General features: G+C 40.5%; 1 protein-coding gene across 2 annotated transcripts in view; it reads right to left on the reverse strand.

The window, feature by feature from the left end:
* The window catches only part of SCEL (sciellin), a 127,266-nt gene that overhangs the window by 78,912 nt on the left and 24,847 nt on the right, over positions 1–23,507 (reverse strand). For both annotated transcript variants that reach the window (XM_010855129.1, XM_010855130.1), the window contains exons 5-9: positions 19,593–19,661; positions 12,864–12,932; positions 12,224–12,262; positions 10,869–10,949; positions 7,732–7,797 (exon numbers count right to left, since the gene is read on the reverse strand). In XM_010855129.1, coding sequence (XP_010853431.1) covers positions 7,732–7,797; positions 10,869–10,949; positions 12,224–12,262; positions 12,864–12,932; positions 19,593–19,661 — 324 coding nt within the window. The remainder of the gene's footprint in view (positions 1–7,731; positions 7,798–10,868; positions 10,950–12,223; positions 12,263–12,863; positions 12,933–19,592; positions 19,662–23,507) is intronic.

Consider the following 23,507-nt stretch of genomic DNA (forward strand, 5'->3'; position numbering starts at 1 on the left):
GGGTGTGTCTGAGAGGCAGAGATGAATCGAGAAGAAGATCTGGGTGTACAGGAAGGAGATGGTTTGGGGAAATAAAAGTCAGATGTGCATTTGTGAAGGCCAAGAAAAGCAGAGAAGCGAGAATAATGCTTTTACACCCCTGCTGGCCTGGGTCAGGGCAAGGCCACGCTGACTTCAGTCCATCTCAGAGGAGCTTTTTGCATCTCCACAGTGACAGTCACAGATGACAGAACCCCGGCCCTGGGGGCAATCAGAGGCGTCATTCAAGCTGAGCCAGGAGCTTGAGGCCCTGCCAAGCGGGGGCTTTAGAATGCGAGAGTGAGGCAGGAAGCTGTGGCCTGGAATGTTTCAAAGAGACAAAAACAAGAGACATTCATGTGGAATGATCCTGTTTGAACACCACTTCGAGATGCGCTGTTTAAGCCTGGATCAGTTGACCCTGATTCTGCCTCTGTCTTTCCTTCCAGCCTGTAAGACCTTCCGCAGGGTTGATGACACCACACTAGCTGCTATAATTGTAAAAAATAACTTCCAGGAATCAAAAGGCAGCTTTCCTGGGCAACATTTGAAAACCTGCAGATTGTAGCCCAAAGGCCAGAGCTAATAGAGATATCACTGTCAACCTGTATATGTTCCCTCATTTCCATAAGCTCCTGCAAATGTCACTTCTTGGCTCTGTTACTTGTGTTCCAGAATGACTTTGTGAAGAACGTTTCTATGACTCAACACAGGTCAGGGTTGAAAGAATAATTGACTCTTAAAAAACGGATGGTGAGTTTTGTTTTCACTTCGGATTATGCTTAGCTGTTGTAGCCTGCCAGTAGAATTATTATTCCAACAGTAGCAAAGGAAATGGAACTTACATTTTTGCATTTCAGTAACATGTCAACTTGTCCAAGTTGACATACTTCTCACATACTTTATTTAGTCCATATATCTATCCTGTGGAATGTGTGTGTGTGTATATATATATGAATTATGTATAGGATTTACTTTTTTCACTGAGTCTCAAAAAAGGTAAGCAATTTGCCCTTGGTCACACTGATAGTAAGTGACTCAGCCAAGGTTCTAACCTCTCTTACTCATGTCTAATCCCACGCTTTCTCCTCTATATCAGGCATCCCTTTGGTCTGTGGCCTGTTAGGAACTGGGCTGCAGAGGAGGAGGTGAGTGGTGGGCTAGTGAGTGAAGCTTCATCTGTATTTACAGTTGCTCCCCACCACTCACGTTACTGCCTGAGCTTCACCTCCTGTCAGATCAGCAGAGACATAATAGATGTGATGCACTTGAATCATCCTGAAACCATCCCCCCTCCCTAGTCCATGGAAAGATTATCTTCCACAAAACCTGGTGCAAAAATGTTAGGGACTGCTGCGCTCTATTGTACTGTATTAAACCATTATCTTTCCAGGTATTTCCAATGAAAATATAATAACAGTAAGAGATCCTGCATTATTTGCTTGCCCAAAGGTATCAGTTCAAAAGCACTTATTCCACAACTGCTGTTAGGACATATAACAAGCAAAGTTGGGCATTCAAGACTAGAAAAGGTGTGACGTGGTCCATGGTCTCAAAGAGCTTGCAGAATGCAAGGCATTCTAAAGATTCCAGAGAATAATCTTTCGATTATTTGTTCAAAAGCATGATTGCCCTAACAGTGTCTTACTTTCAGTGGCCAGGGACCATTTCAATGAACCACATCACAACAAAGAGCATGGACTGAACAAAAATTTCAGAGACCTAGATTTTAGACTAGTTTTGCCACTGACTTCCAGTTTGATCATGGAAAGAACACGGATCCTCTCTGAAGAATCTGCTTCTTCATTTATAAAAGGATGAGACTGGCTCAGATCTGTGGCTGGCAAACCACTACATGACCATGAGAAGGCAGAATATTGCAAGGAATCTTCAATTCCACAGTAGTCATGAATACTACTTGCTATGCGCTAAGTACCCTGAATATTCATATGCTGCACTTTCCAAATGTATGAATATTCAGTTGTGGTTAATAACATTTAAATAGTATAATTTAATATAAGAGCACAAATAAACTTTAGCTTCCAGTGGACACAGAGGGATAGAAATTTTCAAGTATTGCTGAATCCATAGCAGCACATTCTGAATTAACTTTCTCCTAACAAATCCTGACTCAGGTTTATGTTTTAATTATTTTGAATAAATATAATTGGTATTCTAGGCATTCCAATACAATTTTAAAATCACTATACTTCGACATTTTACTGAGCATTTTAGACTCTTAGGTTTTGCAAAATGGCTTCCAGTTAATACAAGAAGATGTTTGTTGTGATAAAAATTAAATATAATGATTTAATTTAGGGTGACAGCAAACTTCATAGAAGGTTTGGTACCAATAGAGTTAAAAATGTTGCAGCATAATTAGAAAAGCTACTTTTTACCATTTATAGTTACAGATGGAAAAATATAACTGTAGTGCAAGGTTGCCATAGCAACCCACTTCTCAATCAGAATTTTTTTTCCTCCTTCATATCTACCAATCAGCTAAGTGGAAGTGAAAACCACTGAAAGAGAATACTGAAACAAATATGGATGAGAAATTATGAAAGTATGTAGCAAGCATTTCACAATATGGTGATTTCCTGCATGTGTTTCCACTACTTTAATTTTATCAGATATTATACAATTTATTTTCTGTCTTTGGAGATGATTGCAGAAAAAAACACATTGGGTTTTTTTGTTTGTTTTTTTTTTCTGGTGGTGCTGGTGGTTTGCCTTATTGTTTCTCCAGAATCACTATAATGGGTAACATTGTAAACATTCATATTGTTTAAGCAACTGCTACCTAAATCTGGCTTCCACGAGGTTCTTAAATGAGCTTCATATGCCATCAAAGCACTGTATCTCTGCATCACCTAAATACAAAGGCATACGCACTTAAATTTACCGTAAACAGAATACCAAGAGTTAAAGGTGGGTTCTAAAATCAGAAGCGACGTTAATATTAACTTCCTAGAAATGCTGCATCTGTACTTTATTGTGATTTGACTGAGCACTTCTCATGAATGGCACCTATTATCCACACCATTGGCTCAAGTCCTGGCGTATGTTATCATTCTTTTGAAGACTCAAAGATGAGAAAAAGTTTAAGAACTTGAGAAATTAAGATAGACACTAGTGATTGCTGACAAACTGCTTTGCATCAGGCTTTCTGATAAATTTTAAAATGAAACACGTGGAAAAGGAAAAACTTTCACTGGCTCTGACCTTCTAATAATTTACCATATTGATGACACATGTATTTCTATGTATTTCAGAATCTCGAATACATAGAGCTCAAATTACATTACACCAAAACATTAAAACAGAAGTGATATTCTGAAATAATGAAAGGGATTTGAACATGGGAAAGGGGGTAAACCAGTGATCACAGAGGAAGGAGAGACAGATCAGTATAATGAGGAACAAAGGTTGCAGAGCTAAAATTTGATTCAGTCCTGATTAAAATGAAAAGAAACTACAGGTTCTGATGGCAGTTGAAAAGAGGATTTCAGAGGAAATAATCTTGTTGACACAGGCTGACAGGCTTCCCTGGTAGCTCAGCTAGTAAAGAGTCCACATGTAGTGCAGGAGACCCCAGTGTGACTCCTCGGTTGGGAAGATCCCCTGGAGAAGGGATAGGCTACCCACTCCAGTATTCATGACTTCTCTCGTGGATCAAATGGTAAAGAATCCGTCTGAACGCGGGAGACCTGGGTACAATCTCTGGGTTGGGAAGAACCCCTTGAGGACAGCTTGGCAACCTGCTCCAGCCAGTAATCTGGCCTGGGGAATCCCCATGGACAGAGGAGCCTGTCCTCTGACAAAGGCGGGCTACGGTCCATGGGGTCGCAAAGAGTTGGACATGACTGAGTGACTAAGCACAGATCACACGGCACATACACGTTGGTCATTCAAAACCCTGTGCTAGAGTTTTCCCTTCTCAACAAGAGAAAAAAGAGATCAGAGAACATTTATATTCAAGGACTAAGGAGTTACCTTAGCAATCAGCTAGAAAGAGTTTTATTTAAGTTCAGAACTTTACCTGCTGTGTCTTACTACCATGAATTACAGCTTCTTTCTCTACTTGTTTTATCAGAAAGAGGGCAAGAGACTTTCAGAGATATTTGACTCTTAATTCCAAAATTTTGTTTGCTCACCAGATCTTAACCTTCTCATTGTAAGACTAATGTGTGTCATACATAAAATGATATTTGTTTTAAGAAATTGCTTTTTTCATTAGCTCTACTGTATAGTTATATTAGAAAATTTAACTTGCTCATTTAAAATCTAGTTGAATTCACCAACATGAGTTTGAGTAGGCTCCAGGAGTTGGTGATAGACAGGGAAGCCTGGCGTGCTGCAGTCCATGGGGTTGCAAAGAGTTGGACACAACTGAGCAACCGAACTGAACTGAATTCACCAACCTTATGTTAATTATATAGACAGAATGAGATGTAGATACATTTCTAGATGTAGCTATAGAAATATCAATGGCTGTAGACATAAACACAGACTTGTAGAGTTATAGGTACAGATATACATATAAATATAGAGAAAAGTGTGATATTATGGGTTCTTCTATAGATTAAAAAAAAAGCTTAAGACCACTTGGGTGCAGCTTACATCATGCCTGTAACAGATTTTAATCCAAACACAACACCAATACAAGTTGTCAATCCAAACACAACTAAGTTTGGTTCTTCCACACTACGTAAGTCAAGAAAGGGAAAACTGAGGAATGGGGTAGTCCATGGGGTTAAAGATCACAGAGAGGTTAGAGGGGAAAACCATTCAGGAAAATGACCTCTCCTTGTAATAACTGGGAATGGGTGTGTGGGAGAAAATGAAATCTCTTGGAAAGATTAGGTGATGGAAAAATGAAGGTTCACAAAATGAAGAACAGAAACGAGAGTGAGTGTTGGTATTAAGGGGAAATTCTTTTGCAGAAGAGGAGAAAGGGGAGAAAGGGAGATGGAGACCAGTGAATTAGTAAAGGTGGAAGGGAAATAAAGTTAGCACTGGCTATTAGCTAGTATTAAAAATCACAGTTCTCCCTTTTTATTTGTTCCTGACCTAATTCCATCTTCTTTTTGTTCTTCTGGGGACAAAGATCTCTTTTTGAAATCTTTGATTCCTTTCATCATTTAATAATTGCTTCTAGTTTTTGGCTTCTGGTGAAAAGGCTACTTCTCAGCCCCGAGAATGCACTGGTATTAAAGGTGAGAAACAGAAGCAGTACTTGGAGCTGTTCCAAAGAAAAGCGCTTTAGGAATCAAAGGCATTGCTATACTGCTATTATTCTCTCCTTTCCCTGAAAGCTTGGGATAACATTAGCTCTGATCCTCGAAGAGAAGTCGTTTGGTCTAGCCATTCTATTAATAATCTGTGACTTTAAGAAAGGAGTGGATATTTAAATTCATCAACCTTATCCAATAATCTTCTCTCTCCCTTAAATCTGGTGCTAGGCATCTGATCCAGAAATCAGAAATAGAAGCATTGTAACTAATTTTATCTTCCATGTAAATCACATCCAGCTATGCATAAATTGTAAGGGCATATAGCCAGGCAGTATCAGTTCTGTTCAAACAGATCCATAGCTGAATGTGCACTGAGCACATATGATGGTGGTGCAGGAATAGTCCTTTCGTATCTTTACACAGTTACATAACACATGCTTATTATGATGATAATTTACGTGAACAATGGAGTAACAGGTAAAAGATAAAAATAAGTTATTTGGGAAATTCATAATAAATGTTTCTAAGTATCAGTTACTGTCTATCAAGACAAAATTGGATGGAATATACAGTGGTATCTTACAATAATATCTTGGGTAGTTCCATGAAAGGTATCACTCATGGAGAAATATCTAAACACAGCCTGAGGAGAAAGGAGGTTATAATTAGAGACACAATCCATATTTGGCAGTTCATATAATTGGAAACCACCCACAGGTTTAAAAAGATGAACAGGTTTAAAAAGAAAATATTTTAAGAGAAGGTTGGTATAATTCCAAGCTGTGATTATTCAACAAGTCCAATAATTTTATACATATGCTTTACACATATAATATAATACATATGTACACACACATATATACAGATGAAGCCACGGGTATGAAAGACAATTAGAGTTCTTTTTGTCTATTAGTCAACTAAAGTTATTTATGTCCTTATAGATTCAAGTTAAATTATAAGACATTTATTTCCAAATATACCTATTATTTGGGAAATTAAAGACACATTAAAAGCCTGTTCAACAGATGAAAACTTTTGGAAATAAAACAGTCTCATATGAAACAAGGGCACTGCTTCATACCCTTTTTCCAAGTGTTGGATTGGGAAAATGAATCCCATTTAAACATGGAAATATTGGGTGAAGATATTCTAGAGGTTGATGACATGAAAATAATTTTGGATACCTAAACCAAAACCACCTTGGAGACCTATTTTTCTTCAAGTGCTAATGACAACATAGATTATTAGAGGCCTACACTGTGGCTATTGCACTGAAGTCTTGAGTGTAGGCTCCGTGTTTTGTTCCCTGATATCTCCCAAGATCCTAGAACAATATCTGGCATACAGTAATCACGTATTATTAAATATATATTCAGTTAAATAGTTGTTGACATTCCCAGTATGGAAACGGTAGAGCCAGGTGTTCTCCACATGGGCTCTAATTTAGTTATAATTATTGCTCTCAACAGCAACAAAAAAGTACAAGCAAACACACACTACTCACCTGTCACTTTAAGTTCACCAAGAACTTGCCATACACATTCCCATCCTGACATCTGGGTTCATCAGAGCAAAACTGACTGTGCACGAGAGCCCACACTGGGCCCCACCTAGTGATGGGCCCTGTTCTCTCCCCTGCCCCCCTTATGGATCGAATGATGTCCTCTCCAGATTTGTTTGGAAAATGGGGACATTAGTAGACACAAGTAGGTAAGGCATGAGTCATGGACATAAGTAGCTGAGTCAGGATGTGATCATACCAGAGTTGGATGAGCCCCCATTCGATAGGCCTGGTGTCCTTATAAGAGGGGGAACTTTGGACACAGACAGGCACACAGGGTAAACACCATGTAAAGATGAAGGTGGAGATTGAAATGGCGCGACCCCATGGACTGTAGCCCGCCAGGCCCCTCTGTCCATGGAATTCTCCAGGCAAGAATACTGGAGTGGGTAGCCATTCCCTTCTAAAGGGGACCTTCCTGACCAAGGGATCGAACCTGGGTCTCTTGCATTGAGGGCAGATTCTTTACCATCTGAGCCACCAGGGAAGCCCTTATACAAACTCAGGAATACCAAAGATTGGTAGGAAAACACCGGAAGCCAGGAAAAAGGGTGGAATAGATCCCTTCTCACAACTCTCAGAAGGAACCCCGTCAACACCTTGCTCTTGGGCTTCCAGCCTCTGCAACTGTGAGACAATACATTTCTCTCATACCACCCACCTTTAGGGTACTTTGCTACAGCAACCCTTAGCAAACTAAAAATACAGTCATTTACGCCTCAAAGCATGTCAGATTTCCTACCAGGCACACTTGTACCCTGACCTCACTTTCACTGGGCACTATCTTATTCAGAGCTCAGAGTTCACAAAATTGCCTCAGCTTTATTCCAAAGCATCCACAATTATATGTTGTCAATATCTAACACATTCTTCCATCATATTACATAGCAATTACCTCTGACATCTTTCTCTTACCTTCTGCTTGCTCCTGTGTTTGGGGTGGTGGTGTAACCTGGAGGAGGTGGTGGAAACCAGGACTGTCTGTTAAGAAATGACATCAGTTATAAGCATTGTGCTCCAAGGACCTGACCCCCCACCCGCATGTCTTCCAGGAAAAGCTGAAAATAAATTGACAGGTGAAAAGGAAATGAGATGACTTTCCTACAAGGTCTTAGAGATAAAATGAAAACTATTTACTTCCTGCCATAGGAAGTAACGGCCTATATTGCAGGCAATCTGCTCTCCCAAATAAATCCCTTTGCCCATTTCCTTTGACAGTAAACAATGTAGACACTTTTTAAAAAGAAATCTGCAGGAAATCTGGAAAATAATAATGTTGAATCTGTATGGTAGGTTCATGGGTGCTCATTATCAACACACCTCTCTGTTTGTCTGCATTTCTGAAACATTTCATAATAAAAATAACAACACTTATGTTCTACTCAAAATATGGTTTTAAAAATTCTGTATGACAGGAAATGCTGAAAGTAAGAATATTGAAAGTATAAATGAATGCCACAGCAATGCCAAGCTCAATTTTATATAGATGCATATATGAGCAACTAAGCACATACATTTATACATAAATGTACACACACACACACACACACACACACACACACACATCCAATTAGAAAGATGCTTTCCCATTATTAAGACATCATTTTAATTGGTAGAGATAGCTAAGGACTCTGTAAAAAAGACTAAGTTATATATCAAAAATGATGTTCAGAGGAGAGTAAGATAGCCTGGAAAAGGAAGATCAAGGATAAGGACAGGAGAGTCCTTTAAATTCTCGAAGCTGGTCTATTCTCTGAGATTTCAGGACTGCGCTGATGGGATGGGAGTAAATCAAAGCCAATTTCAGCTCAATGCAACCCCCAAGAGCTTAGTCAAGGCACATCACAAAAGTGAAAGTCATGCTTCTGGCTGCAATGCTCCTGAATGATGCCTAGCCTATCAGAGGAAAGATTCTTGCCCTGGGTAGGAGATTGAACTAACTGGCCTTAAATTTCCCTTTCAGTTTCTCCTAACGACAAAGAAAGGATCAGGGGAAGTGTGAAATTTGGATCCAAGAGAAGGATAATCTTATTTCCTGAGACTCTGTAGACACAATCAAAATTTCGTCTGCAGGAGAAGATAGAATCAGTCATTTCCCTCCAGGAGGATTTCAGGAGCAGCGTGGCAGTCAGCCAGCTCATCAGCAAGCACTGAACACCTGCCCTATACCAGGCAGAGTCCTGTGTGTGCGTGCGAAGTCGCTTCAGTCGTTTCTGACTCTTTGCAACCACATGGACTGTAGTCCGCCAGATTCCTCTGTCCATGGGGATTGTCCCAGGCAAAAATACTGGAGTGGGTTGCCATGCCCTTCTCCAGGGGATCTTCCCGACCCAGAGAAGAACCCATGTCTTTTGCGTCTCATGCATTGGCAGGCAGGTTCTTTACCTCTAGCACCATCTGGGAAGCCCAAGCATGGACAGAGGAGCAAGCAAAGAAAATAAGAAAATTTCAAAAGCAGTGAGGTTCACGAAAGCTTGTTTTCCATTCATGTCACGATTCACTGGTACTACGTTCTCTTCAACATGCAAAAATCACTCCCACCATCCCATTCTGCTACATAAAGAAGATTCTACCACCGAAGATCTACCTCTTCCTCCATGCCTACTAGATAAATGGAAGTTAGCACAGGTGAAAGTGGAAGGCCGTACAGGGGAAGTTGAAGGAAGAGGTAATAAGCACACAAACAGAGACCGATGCCTCCAGACAGGACCCTTGACCCTGAATGTGGAGGAAGCCCGATCTACATAGCAGAGGAGGCCTCCAAGATGCAGACTGGTTTCTGGAGTCTAGTGACACTTGGCCACACTGCAGCTGTTGTGCAGGATAAGGCATTCTCTGTAGTAGGACTCTGTTAACATGCGTTACCTGAAGTAGCTTTACTATCTGAGTTCTAGCATCAAAACATTACCTAGCTATTCAAGACCCTAAGATGGCACATATGAAAACAAGATCAGATGTGTGGTTATCAGAGGCAGGCAGATTGAGGGAGATTGGAGGAAGGTGGCCAAAAGGTAAAAACTTACATTTTTTTATTTGTCCTTTAGGCCAACTTATTTTATATCCATTTGAAACATCGTCCAACAAAGGATAAAGAAGTTATAAGCTCTAGGGTTGTAATATATAACATGATGACTACAGTTACCATGATTGTATTATACATAGGAGTCCCTGATGGCTCAGATGGTAAAGAGTCTGCCTGCGATGTGGGAGACCTGGGTTCTATCCCTGGGTCAGGAAGATTCCCTGGAGAAGGAAATGGCAACCCATTCCAGTATTCTTGCCTGGAAAATCACATGAACAGAGGAGCCTGCCAGGTTTCAGTCCCTGGGGTTGCAAAGAGTCAGACACGAGTGAGCAACTTCTCTTTCATATCATTTCATTATACATAGAAAAGTAGTTAAGAGAGTAGATCTTAAGAGTTCTCATCAAAAGGAGAAATGTTTTTATTGACATAATGGATGTTCTGTGAGATGATGAATCTTGTGCATGCTACGTTGCTTCAATCATGTTCAACTCTTGGCAACCCTACGGACTGTGGCTCGCCAGGGTCCTCTGCCCATGGGATTCTCCAGACAAGAACACTGGAGTGGGTTGCCATGCACTTCTTCAGGGGATCTTCCCCACCCAGGGATCGAACCCATGTCTCTTATGTCTCCTGCATTGGCAGGAGGGCTCCTTACCACTAGCGCCACCTGGGAAGATATGATGGATGCTAACTAAACATACTGGGTGATCACCTCACCATATGTGTAAATCACACTATACATCTTAAGCTTACACAGCGATGTATGTCAATTATTTCTCAATAAAATTGAAGGAAAAGACAGCATTTTTGAAAAGGAGACTGGAGAGGAAAGGACTGAAGTGTGAAGGCAGCAGAAGGCAGTAGGCACCGGATCCCTGGGAAGGGGAGGAGGGAAGGAGGAGGAAGGGCAGAGAGCAAACTCTAGATGCGACCCGGGGGCCTTGGTGGATGCTTTGGTTCAGACGTTAATAAAGATCAATCTGTGAGAGAACAGCAGGAAGAGGGGCGCCCAACAAGCCCATCCTACCTCTTTTTCTTCACAGGAGTAGTAGTGGAAGTGGAAGTGGGGGTGCTGGTGGCCTTTGCACTGGACAGACCTCCAGGTTGCCTGTTTTGTCACAAGAACAAGCAGTGAGCACATTGCTGAAACTTCATTTTATCCCACCTTTGAAAGGACTTACAATCTACTCCTAATCCCACCACAAAATGTTTCACTTGAGGATGAAAGAACAACAGAAAAAGTTCTTCCTTAGTTTACCCATTTTACAAATCACCTGGCTTCCATTCAAATAATTAAAACAGAAGGAATTGAATGGAGAAGTCATTCCTTATATGACATTCTGTGTCCGAAACCCAGACCAATCAATTTCAATGTGCTTTGATTCCACATCAAACGATTCCAACAAATATTTTTAAATCCTGTCTATGCTGTGACTCACAGAATTATATTACAATTTTTTTTTATTAAATACATTAGCTTGTTTAAGAAAACATTTAAAAATCACACTGTTTTAAATCTGTGTGTGTGTTAGTTGCTCAGTCGTGTCTGACTATGTGTGACCCCGTGGACTGTAGCCCACTAAGCTTCTCTGTCCATGGAATTCTCCAAGCAAGAATACTGGAGTGGGTTTTCATTCCCTTCTCCAGGAGATCTTCCTGACCCAGGGATTGAACCCAGGTCTCCTGTATTGCAGGCAGGTTCTTTACTGTCTGAGCCACTAGGGAAGCCAAATCTCTATTTAGCATTTGTTAATATATGCAGACCCTCAAAAAATTGAAGTGACTCAGGCCTGTTTCAACTATTGGAGGGCAGTCCAGGGTGAAAATTACTTTTTTTGAAAATACAAATTTAAAAATCAACCAAGTTTTCAAAAATATATCTACTTTGCTTGTTTATAACCACCATTAGTACATTCCAGGGAAAATGCATTTTGTCTATACAGATTGTTAGCAAAACCATGATTTCAAGACTCAGCTGAGCTGTAGATGTGATGGGTGTTTTGGGAGGCAAGCGTAATGTACAAGAATAAAGAGTTGCCATAGGAGTAGGAAAAAATTTTAAAGTTCTATGGGCAAAAAAGTAAAGAATCTAGACTTTTAAAAAGAAAAGAAATAAAGAATGACTTAAGCTTCGGTGTTTGATTAGAGCAGAGGTTGGCAAACTTCTTGTGTTAAAGTCCACATAGAAAGTACTTTAAGTTTTGCTGACCACTTCAGTATTTCTATCAATACTATTTAACCTGTCAAAGTTGGCGGGGGCGGGCATGGCTGTGTTACAATGAAACTTTGGCCTAAAGACAATACACCTTGATTTTTTCTTGGACATATAGGAAGAAATACACTTTATTCTTAAAATGTAAGATTAGTTAGAGAAGTACATACATCTTTGTCACTTCTGGTGGTTGAAACGTGGACACATTTCTGGTAAGAAAACAAGAAGGCAAAGTTTGAGCAGCAGCAAAGAATAAATTCTTGCATCAATTTGCAGTTGTCCATGAAGTTAGAGTTATTACTATTAAAAGTTAACATTAGTTGTGAGAAAGAAAAAGAAAGTATCAGTAGTTGAATACATTTGAAAAGTTGATCTCATGATTTTTCACCTTTTTGTGTATTAGATTCCAAAAAAAGGTTTTTTTCTTTAGAAATTTCATCTTTTAAGCCCAGTGTTTTTCTTTGATGGGTTCAATAATTTTTGTACACTAGGAATGTAAACTTTACATTTACATGTATTTCATAATACATCCTGTTGCCACCAGGATAATTTAAACAGAAATATAAATGTGGTAAGAATTATGGCCTGAAGAAATGAATTCTCTTCATTCTGAAGCCAGGAATAAGATTTTATTTTTCTTTAACCATGAGTAGGAGCCAAGTTTTTATGCCAAAATTATTTCTGTTTAAAAAATAGAGGATAAGGGTATACAGAAAGATAATAAGTAGGACTGAAGAACTGTATGTAAGTAAGTAATGCTTAGAAAAATATTGTACTTGAACCTTTCCCCAAGTTAGTAGATACTGGTACCTATTGGTTAGTCGGTTATCCAGGGTATTGGCCTTATATGTTTTAGCAGCATCATTTCTGTTTGAAATCCTTTATAAAGAAATAAGACAAAAGTCTGTATCAACATTTAAGTTTTTAAACTCCTCTTAGACCTCTTTCAGGCTAGAATCACTTCTAGCCTGAATCAACATAACCTTTCTCTAGTGAAAACAATTGCTTTTCAGGTGTTACATTTTATAAAATTTTACAATTAAAAAAAAAAACTATTATACTCACCACAAAATCTATTTATTGGGCCATTTTGACCGTTTGTAACTTTTAAAGTTTATGCTTTTCAGCTAGCCTTTCTGACTCACTGAGCATTTAATTCATTAACTATTTCCTTTTCATTGTTGTTTAATAATTTACCCAATGACAGTACTTTCTATGTCACTGAAAGGAATCGATGGAAGACTTAAGCAATTTAAACAAATGTTCTATGGCATCAGATCAGTTCAGTTCAGTTCATTTCAGTCACTCAGTCGTGTCCGACTCTTTGCGATCCCATGAATCGCAGCACACCAGGCCTCTCTGCCCATCACCAGCTCAGAGTTCGCTATGGTATAGACAAGGCTATATGTTTGTCAATCTCTTTGTTTTCCTTCTGAGCACACAGGAAGACTGCACATCCCAATCTTCAGTACACGTATATTGGGATCATGTGATTGAATCCTACAGCATGTGGACAGAAATATTATTCATGATTCCCAAACCACCATAAAACCTCTTGCACGATCCTCCATGCTCTTTCCTCCTCTTCTACTGTAGCTTTGGTGCTCACGTGTTGAAGATAGTAGAATTAAAACATGGAAAGAACCTAGGTCTCTGAGTCATTTCCTGGAGCAGAGATTTCCCCTAATTTTCCAGGCTATCACTTTGAACTCTGCTGAGAGCAAGCAATAATCTTCTATTGGGCTAAACCATGGAGATTTGGAGGCAGGGGAGAGAACTCGTCACAAAAATTGCTCTACCCTGGCAAATTTGTTTACACTGACTAACACATTGTGTTAATAGGTCCTGGGGACCATCAGAGGTTTAAAACACTCTAAACTCAGATCTCCATAGGAGAGTAGGTCTGGGAAAGGTGTGTTTGTCTGTCTTTTGGGTCAGAAGACAAATTAGGAATCCTGTAGCCTGCATGCCAGTGGTGGGATCTCACAACTGCAACCCCTAGAAAAGCACATCAGAAAGGAAAGCTCTTCCTGAGATGTGAGGCTGTCTTCTGGATTCTGCAGGTTTGCACAGAACTGCAGCCCCATAGACTGCAGCCCACCAGGCTCCTCTGTACATGGGATTCTCCAGGCAAGAATACTGGAGTGGGTTGTCATTCCCTTCCCCACGTTGCACAAAACTAGGATGCGGAAAAATAAGGTTCTGGAAAACAAAAGGTTCGCAAGATTCTTCTGCTGATCTCATACTATGGGTCTACTATTAATATAATTTTCTCTAAACTGTTATCTTTATCATTTATGTTATCTAAAAAAAATAAGCCATGGAAATGAGCACATAGCATCTGTTTCTTTTTTAAAAATATTTATATATTTCTTTAGGCTGCATCGGGTCTAAGTTGCAGTACACAGGATCTTCATTGTGTCGAGCGGGAGCTTTCCTTGTAGTGGGTGGGCTTAGTAGTTTCCGTGAGCAGACTTGGCTGCAATCCCACATGTGAGACCTTAGGTCCCTGATCACAAATCGAACCCGTGGATCGCAAGGTGGATTCTTAACCACTGGACCACCAGGGAAGTCCCACCATCCACTTTACTACAGGGCTTTATATAAACTGTTCCTGGGAAGATGGATGATCACCTTTGCCTTGCTCTAAAAACAAGTCATGGTGAAAAAATATGGCTTATTTTCCCAGCTTTAAAATGATTTCAGTTCCTAGATGTCATTGTGACATGTGTAACTAAAACACTTGATAACTAACACTAATACATGAAAACTCCCCAAGTCAACCCCACAGTTTCTGTTTATGGTGCATAATGCTGATACTTTGAATGTAAACTGGTAACTCTCGCATGCAAAAAGGGAGGAACACTGAATCATCCAGAGCTCCATATTCTTAACTGACTGTTCACAATCCAGGTATTAACTTGTACAGAATGAATCCGCATTTAAAACTCATGATGTGGAGAAGGAAATGGCAACCCACTCCAGTATTCTTGTCTGGGAAATCCCATGGACAGAGGAGCCTGGCAGGCTACAGTCCATGGGATTACAAAGAGTCAGATACAACTTAGCAACTAAACCACCACCATCCTCAAGGTAGTAATCACTTTTACATTCACTTGTTTGTTTAAAAATCCTCTAGTATATAACAAAGTTAATCTTCCTAATGATTTGTAGGGTTTCTACAGTGATTAACAAGGTTTGGATTAAACAAATTAGTGTGTGGGGGGGGAGGCAATGGAATAAAACAGAATAGCTTGTTATGCTTCCTGAAGGACTGAGTGTCTGTTATATGAGAAAATATTATATGATGGTGATAATGACCTTTAATTGAAATTTTTTTTTAGAGATGTCATATGTAAGGGGTCTAATGCTCAGAATACCACCATCGAAATCGAAGCTCATAGAGAATGTACAAACAGAAGGCAAATAGGTTTGAGAATATTCTGGCATAAATTATTTTTAGTTAATAAGGAATGTAAACCTTCAGTGTATCTCTTAGACACTCTGGCGCTGCTGCTCACAGAAGGTGCTGGCTCTTCCATTTGATGTGCTGTCCCTCTGGTTCTAGATATCCCTTGTTAAAAGTGGGAAATAAGATGGAAAAATGTATCTGGATGGAAATGTCACTCTGTTGATTTGTAAATTATAAATGTTTACCTTTTAAAAATAATTTAAAGGTATAAACAAATGATTAGTATTAAAGTTGATACAGTAGCAAGAAAAGAAAAAAAAAATAATGTGAGCCATCCTGTATTTTGGCTGTTGCTTTAATAAAGGATTTGCACAGACATGCCAAAAAAAAAAAACAAAAACTCATGAAGATCACTCAGGTGATCATTAGACCAAAGACTACAAGTATATTCTCTGCACTAATTGCTACTGAGCCTCTGATATGTTTATATTTAAAGGGCTCTGCAGTAAACCATGGTGAATATCATAAACATGATGTCATGCAATCCTAAATCATAAAACTTAAATGTTCCTTGCAAACTGCTCAGACTTTAGAGCCATCTATAAGATCTTCATATAAGATAAAAATAATCCTGGGAAATTGCTTCTCTGGTACCCTGAAAATAACAATCTGTCTAAAGAAAACAGAACCTTAATTTCAATCATCTTCAAGGTTTAAATAAAGGAGAGTTGTGATGTTAAAATTAAATGAAGTTAATCAAAATTCTACAGTGTTTGTCTTTGTGGGCAATATAGCGTGGAATAGTCAAAATAGCTCCCTACTACTCTGCAATTTTCTCTGCTCTTCAGAACATCTCTACAAGGTAGATGTAATTATTTTCATTTTATAGCTGAAGAAATAGAGTCTCAGAGAATGTGAGTGGCTTTCTCTTGGCCATACAACCAGGAAGCAGTCTGTCTCCAAGTCTTTCCATAGGGCCCACTGTCGTACACCTGGTTCTGTAGTCTAATTGTTGCAACACTCATGAGCAACAGGTCTTTCTTCAGTTATTATTTTTCACCTCCACTATCTCTTTCACAACACTAGGGGGGTCAGTCTATAAATAACATATAAATAATTGTGTATAATGTAAATAATAATTTATATAAATATAAATAATATAAATCATAATGGACAGAACCATCATTCCAATGTATCATCAATTTAAACATCATTCCAATGTATTCATCAATTTCTCATTTCTTAGGGAGATTAACTTGGTACTTCCCTTAGAAATGAAGTTTCTATCAACTTGTGATATGAGATAGATTGGTCAGTCTTGGAGACAGGAAATACTTAATCAGCAACACAATCGAAAGAACCAAAGGAAAAGTTACACTTCCACAACAGAACACTAGAGGTCTCCCTAACCTTGGTTTTTCCAAATTAGATATGAAACAATCTTCAGGGTTTGAGCCATAGCAAAATGCTACGGTGTACTATTGATTACCTATGCTTCTTTAGAACACTTCATATTTTTACCGACAGATGTATATTTTAAAAGGGAACTCCTTAAAGGTAACTCAGTACTTTTCTCATATTTACTTATTACACACGTTAGTACTAAAATGGCACACACATGCACACTCCTAATATATTTGATCATCTTCCTCCTAAAATTATTTCGCATCTTACACTTGGAATGCCCTGCATGATGGAGTCTGACTCCTGCTACCAGGGCTTGCCTTTCTTGACCTTGTCTGTGTTCTCTCCCTCACACCTGTGCCCACATTTAGAGAGATGAATGCAGTTCACTGTTGGGGGTGAGCTGGGGATAGGAGTGCCCGGGGAAGGAGCTCATCTTCCCAATATGCACTGCTAATCCTCTGTGTAGATAAAGCAAGAAATCTCTGGCTTCATTTTCTAGTTTTAAAATGAAGGGTTTGGGCTGGTTTGGTGGTTTGGAATTTTGGCTGCTCATCAGAATCATGTCATAAATTTTAAAAGATGCCCAAGTCCCCCTCAGACTAATTAGATTAGGATTTAGGGACTAAGAGCTGTTGGAAGCAAATTATCAGTGCAGTCCAAAAGCTCTCTAGGTGATTTGGGCTTCCCTGGTGGCTCAGATGGTAAAGAATCTGCCTGCAGTGCTGGAGACCCAGGTTCAATCCCTGGGTTGGGAAGATCCCCTGGAGAAAGGAATGGCTACCCACTCCAATATTCTTGCCTAGAGAACCCCATGGACAGAGGAGCCTGGTGGGCTATAGTCCATGGGGTAGTAAAGAGACAAGACTGAGAGACTGACATCTTCACTTTCTAAGTGCTTCTAATCTGCTGCTGAGGTTGAGAATGACTAACTGGCTTGACTGTGAGGTCTGGTCTAGTTCACTGCTGGTGTTCTAAGGTTCCATCTTGACTGGCCTGATATAAACATTCAAACACAAACATTCAGCCTGTGAAGGCTTAGGTCTCCCACATATTTACCTTTCTTGAGATATAATTGCCTCACTTGTAAATTCATCCCTAGAAGTAGGGTTTCCTGCTTCAATTAACAGAGCACTAGAAAAGCCCACAAGGCCAAGATGAACAGACAGAAGCACTGTGACTCCTCTCTCACTCAGTACTGTGGAGATGAGATCCTGGGTATATACTTTCACAAACTGATTCTTGTCAAGGTTGTTAATTACAAGAGAGATGTCACCCCCTTAGTTCGCTATTAGGGAGATTGACTTAAAAGCCTATAAAGAGTGCAGAAGTGCATGCATTTGCTGTTTTAATTGACTTTGGCCTGGTCTGAATATGGAATCTATTAGATGCCATAAGTTTCAGTGTATATGCTGCAAGGGCAGCAGGTTGCGTGTTTGTTTCCAAAGACAGCACATCTTTAGCCTACAGGGGTGTGGCTTCGACTATTGATGGCCTCGGGCATTCAGTGTGTCTAGACTCCAAATGAAGATATTAACTTTGTTCTTTATCTATGCTTAATAAACACTTCTGTACTCAGCTGCTAAGTTGTGTCTGACTCCATGCAACCCCACAGACTGTAGCCCAACAGTCTCATGTCCCTAGAATTCTCTAGGCAAGAATACTGGCGTGGGTTGCCATGACCTCCTCCAGGTGATCTTCCCCACCCAGGCACTGCTTCCAAGTCTCTTGTGTCTCCTACACTGGCAGGCAGATTCTTTAACACTGAGCCACCTGGGAAGCACCTCTGCTGCTGCTGCTAAGTCGCGTCAGTCGTGTCCGTCTCTGTGCGACGCCATAGAGAGCAGCCCACCAGGCTCCCCCATCCCTGGGATTCTCCAGGCAAGAACACTGGAGTGGGTTGCCACTTCCTTCTCCAATGCATGAAGGTGAAAAGTGAAAGTGAAGTTGCCCAGTCGTGTCCGACTCCTAGCGACCCCATGGACTGCAGCCTTCCAGGCTCCTCCGTCCATGGGATTTTCCAGGCAAGAGTACTGGAGTGGGGTGTCATTGCCTTCTCCCGATAAGCACCTCTACGAGATATAAAATTTAAATGTGACTCGTAGCATTTACACTTCAACCTGAATAGATATTCCTAAGTTTTCTATTTATGAGCCCTTCCTTTCCTTCCACCTAGGAGTGAGCCAACAACAGGCACAACACAATGACTCATGTACAGCCATGCGGTGACTCCATGGCCGAAAGAGCAGTTTTACTTTCTAAAGAGCTAATGTCTTTATCCTAGAGTGAATCAAAACTACTGTGTTATTAAAATGTATAGTCTCTCCATAAGACAGTTAAAACAAAAACTGCTGTTTCTCTGCCTCCAGAATGGAAAAATAGAAGTTAGAACAAGAACTGGTGACTCACACACAAAAAACTATATTCTCCTTTTAAAATTAAGAAGATAACATGCAGTGCCCATCCCATCTATACTCACATCAGTTCCTTTAGGATTTTTCCTTTTGATGTACTATTAGCAAGATTTTAGGAAAATAGCATAGCAAGTCAAGATTTTATGAGTTTTGAAGAAGATAATTCCATCTTTATAGCCCTTCTGTTCCTGGGGATAAAATATCATAGTTTGAAGCTCACTTTGGTAAACAATTATCTGCCTCATGCCTTATAAGAAATGGGATTTAACATATGTTACACATTCCACTTGCTGGTTCAAAACACCTTACCTGTCCAAAGTGTCGTCAGATCTGTACCGACTGATTGTGGCTTTTGGCTCTTCCCTCTCATTTGTTTTCCTGTAGCAAAAAATAATTATAGGAAGATCAAATAAATTATAAAAAATAGTTTATACAACTTCCACAGATTTGGTAAAATCTTGGCCTGTTGGGGTGGGAGATAGATATGTTACCAGAAAAGGCCTATTTGGAGTACCAAAATTGTCCCAGGCTTTGACCTGACTAGGATAAATTAGCAAACCCAATTCCCCATGCTAATAAAAGAATTCTTCTTTAGGTCCAATTAATCTAATTACAATGGAACGTATTCAAGTCGAAGATAAGGATATGTGAAACAAGCAACACATCATGCAAAAGAGTTAATTACTAATATGTACCGCTTTCAGTGTTGTTGATTTTTATGTAAGAGGAACTCAATCCTTTATCATCAGCTCTGTTTGTTTACAGTTTCATCAGAGCCTTATGCCAGCACAATGCTGCTGCTACTACTGCTAAGTTGCTTCAGTCGTGTCCAACTCTGTGTGACCCCAGAGACGGCAGCCCACCTGTCCCTGTGATTCTCCAGGCAAGAACACTGGAGTGGGTTGCCATTTCCTTCTCCAATGCATGAAAGTCAAAAGTGAAAGTGAAGTTGTGCAGTCGTGTCCGACTCTTAGCGACCCCATGGACTGCAGCCTACCAGGCTCCTCCGTCCATGGGATTTTCCAGGCAGGAGTACTGGAGTGGGGTGCCATTGCCTTCTCCAAAACTCTGGTGTGGCAGCGGTGGGATGGCTACACACAAATCAGTCTATTACCAGTTCAGCACCGTGGACAGGGTTGAAAGAAGAGGCCTTGCTGGAAGAAAGAGGGAGCAAGAGAAGAAAAGAGAGAAACAGGAAACATAGGAAGAAAATGAACAGAGGAAAGTGGTAGAAAAGAGAAAGGATGGATAGGAAGAAGAGAAGAGAGGGGAGCCTGGGAGAAGTAGGGAGAGGAGAGACAGTGGCAGAGAGCTGAGACAGACAGATAATTTGAAAAAGAGGGAGCAGAGAGAAGACAAGAAAATTAGAGAAGGAACCATGATCATCAAAGCACTGGAGATAGCTTGATCAGACTGATCAATCAGCAAGAAAAGCCTGTTCAATGTCTTAACCCAGTAATACAGGGAAAGTAAGCTCTTTGGAGAATTCTACCATGATTGACTGTATTTGCACTTCAAAGCATCATTTGAAGCTGACAGATCAAAGGTACTGAATCAGAAAATGTACCAAAACAGTATACTACTTAAGATGCAATTTTTAACTTGATGTAGTGTATCTTTATTAAGCAAATATTCACAGGTAAACCATATACTATACTGATGACAGTATATCATCAGCTGAGGAATGAGTTATGAATTAACTATAGACAGACCCTGCACACACAGAGCTAGCAGGACAAGACATGTACATCCAAGCATAGAAGGCAGTCAGTATCAGAAAAGAGGTTCAGGTCAAGTACAAGGGAGTTTGAAGCTGAGAAAGCTTGTTTGGAGGAGGTGAGGATCAGAGAAGGCTTCCTGGATGAGATACAGGTCGAGCTGGGACTTGGAGGATAAACAGACATGAGTGAACAGAGATAGAGGGAATAGTGTTTATTAAGGAAAGAATAATGTTTATTAAAAATGGCTAATGCAATCTCTTGTGTTTTTAAGGAAACTCAGAGTGAGGTCATGGTGAGACTCATTAGCAGGTGTAATGCATGGGTGCAGATGGAACTGACCCCCATCCAGGAAATAGCCCCTCACAGACGCCATTGCTTTGTCTCAGCTGCTTCATTCTTTCAGGTCCTTATCACCACAGGACATACCATACTGTGTTCATCTACATTCAACCTCTCCCTCCTCGACCTTTAACCAGGAAGCTTCCCTGATAGCTCAGTCAGTAAAGAATCCGCCTGCAATGCAGGAGACCCCGGTTCAATTCCTGGGTCAGGAAGATCCATGGGAGAAGGGATAGGCTACCCATTCCAGTATTCTTGGATTTCTCTGGTGGCTCAGCTTGTAAAGAATCCACCTGCAACGCGGGAGACCTGGGTTCAATCCCTGGATTTGGAAGACCCCCTGGAGAATGGAAAGGCTACCCTCTCCAGTATTCTGGTCTGGAGAATTCCATGGACTGTACATGGTCACAAAGAGTTGGACGTGACTGAGTGACTTTCACTTGAATCACTTGAAGTTTTATGGAAGCAAGGGTTTCGTTTTGTTCCCAGACTGCAGAATATTGTCTGGCTCCGAAGGGCATCTCCACTGGTACTATTTGTTGTGGCTTCTGCCTCCTTTGACACACGTTAATGGTCTTGCAGAGAAAGGACATAGTAAAATGTCCTGCTGTTTGTGCGTCCTATGAAGCTTGTCTTCTAGCATGACGAGACAATTATTTATTTTCCTTTATTTTCAGTCTCTGCTCATGTGGAATTCTTGGGCATGTTATCACTTCTGCTGGAAGTGCCTCTTTCCCAGCCCCTCGCTCACCAGCTACCCTTTCCTAGTTGGAAACAGCTTCCATCCTTCAAGCAGCAACACCAATGAGCACTTCCTCAGGGCGGGCTTCCACTCTTTCAGTCAGAGTTACCCTCTGCTTCTTCCCATAGCATGGCCCACACTTCTACAAGCACTTTGCATGGTAAATCTGAGTATCTGTGTCTATGGATCCATCTTTTTCCATGAAATGTGAGAGCGCCTTAAGATCACAGCTGGTGTCTGATGCATCTTTGTATTCCCAGCACCTGGCACAGTGTCAGCACACAGTAGGTGCTCCAAAGTGGTGTTGGGTGAGCACCAAAGTGGACACAAACTCTGCAGAAGGATGCAAAAGTGTCACATGGACATCTGTTTGTGCAAATGCAAGGAGAAAAATAACCTACACTACCTTTTATAAAGATGTCATTTGAGATACTTGCCAAGGAGTCCAGGGGGAAATGTCTCAGGCTTATAGATTTTTATTTGTGAAGATAAAACTTCTAAATAAATAAATAAAATAAAATAAAACTAAAGCAGCTCAATATGCTGCTTTAGCCAGAATGCTGTCCAGCAACATGAAGGGTTCAGATCAGATCATATCATATCAGATCAGTCTCTCAGTCAATTTTAAATATATAAAATTACCATAGAAGGCATTACAATTACATTATCTTGAAACATGGGCTTCCCTGGTAGCTCAGATGGTAAAGAATCCACCTGTAATGTGGGAGACCTGGGTTTGATCCCTGGGTTGGGAAGATCCCCTGGAGGAGGGCAAGGCAACCCACTCCAGTATTCTTGCCTGGAGAGTCCCCACAGACAAAGAAACCTAGTGGGCTACAGTCCATGGTCACAAAGAGTCGGACATGACTGAGCAACTAAGCACACACACGTATCTTGAAACATATTAAGAACATGAATATTAGTTTTCCTGGTCATGCTTCACAAAAAGTATGTTCTTTAATAGTTCCAGAGAAAGGCAAATACAATGGGTGTGTTTTCCACTGGTGCCTGGATTCAAGTTATCAGGTTCCCTTTGTTTGGTAAGAGAGGGCCAACAGAGAACAAGAACATAAGCTTCAAAATCATGAAGACCAGGACAGGTCACAGGACAGTCAGCTAAATCACAGAACAGTCAAACAGAAGAACTAAGGCTGGGAACCCAAAAACCAGTGGGATACTTCATGTAGAGGGGGGTAAACTCGGGACCCTTCAGTTCAGTTCAGTTTAGTCACTCAGTCGTGTCCGACTCTTTGCAACCCCATGAAAACCAGCACGCCAGGCCTCCTTGTCCATCACCAACTCCCAGAGTTCACTCAGACTCATGTCCATTGAGTCGGTGATACCATCCAGCCATCTCATCCTCTGTTGTCCCCTTCTCCTCCTGCCAACAATCCCTCCCAGCATCAGGGTCTTTTCCAATGA

Source organism: Bison bison, unplaced genomic scaffold (genome assembly GCF_000754665.1).
Source record: "Bison bison bison isolate TAMUID 2011002044 unplaced genomic scaffold, Bison_UMD1.0 scf7180017864354, whole genome shotgun sequence".
NCBI lineage: Eukaryota > Metazoa > Chordata > Mammalia > Artiodactyla > Bovidae > Bison > Bison bison.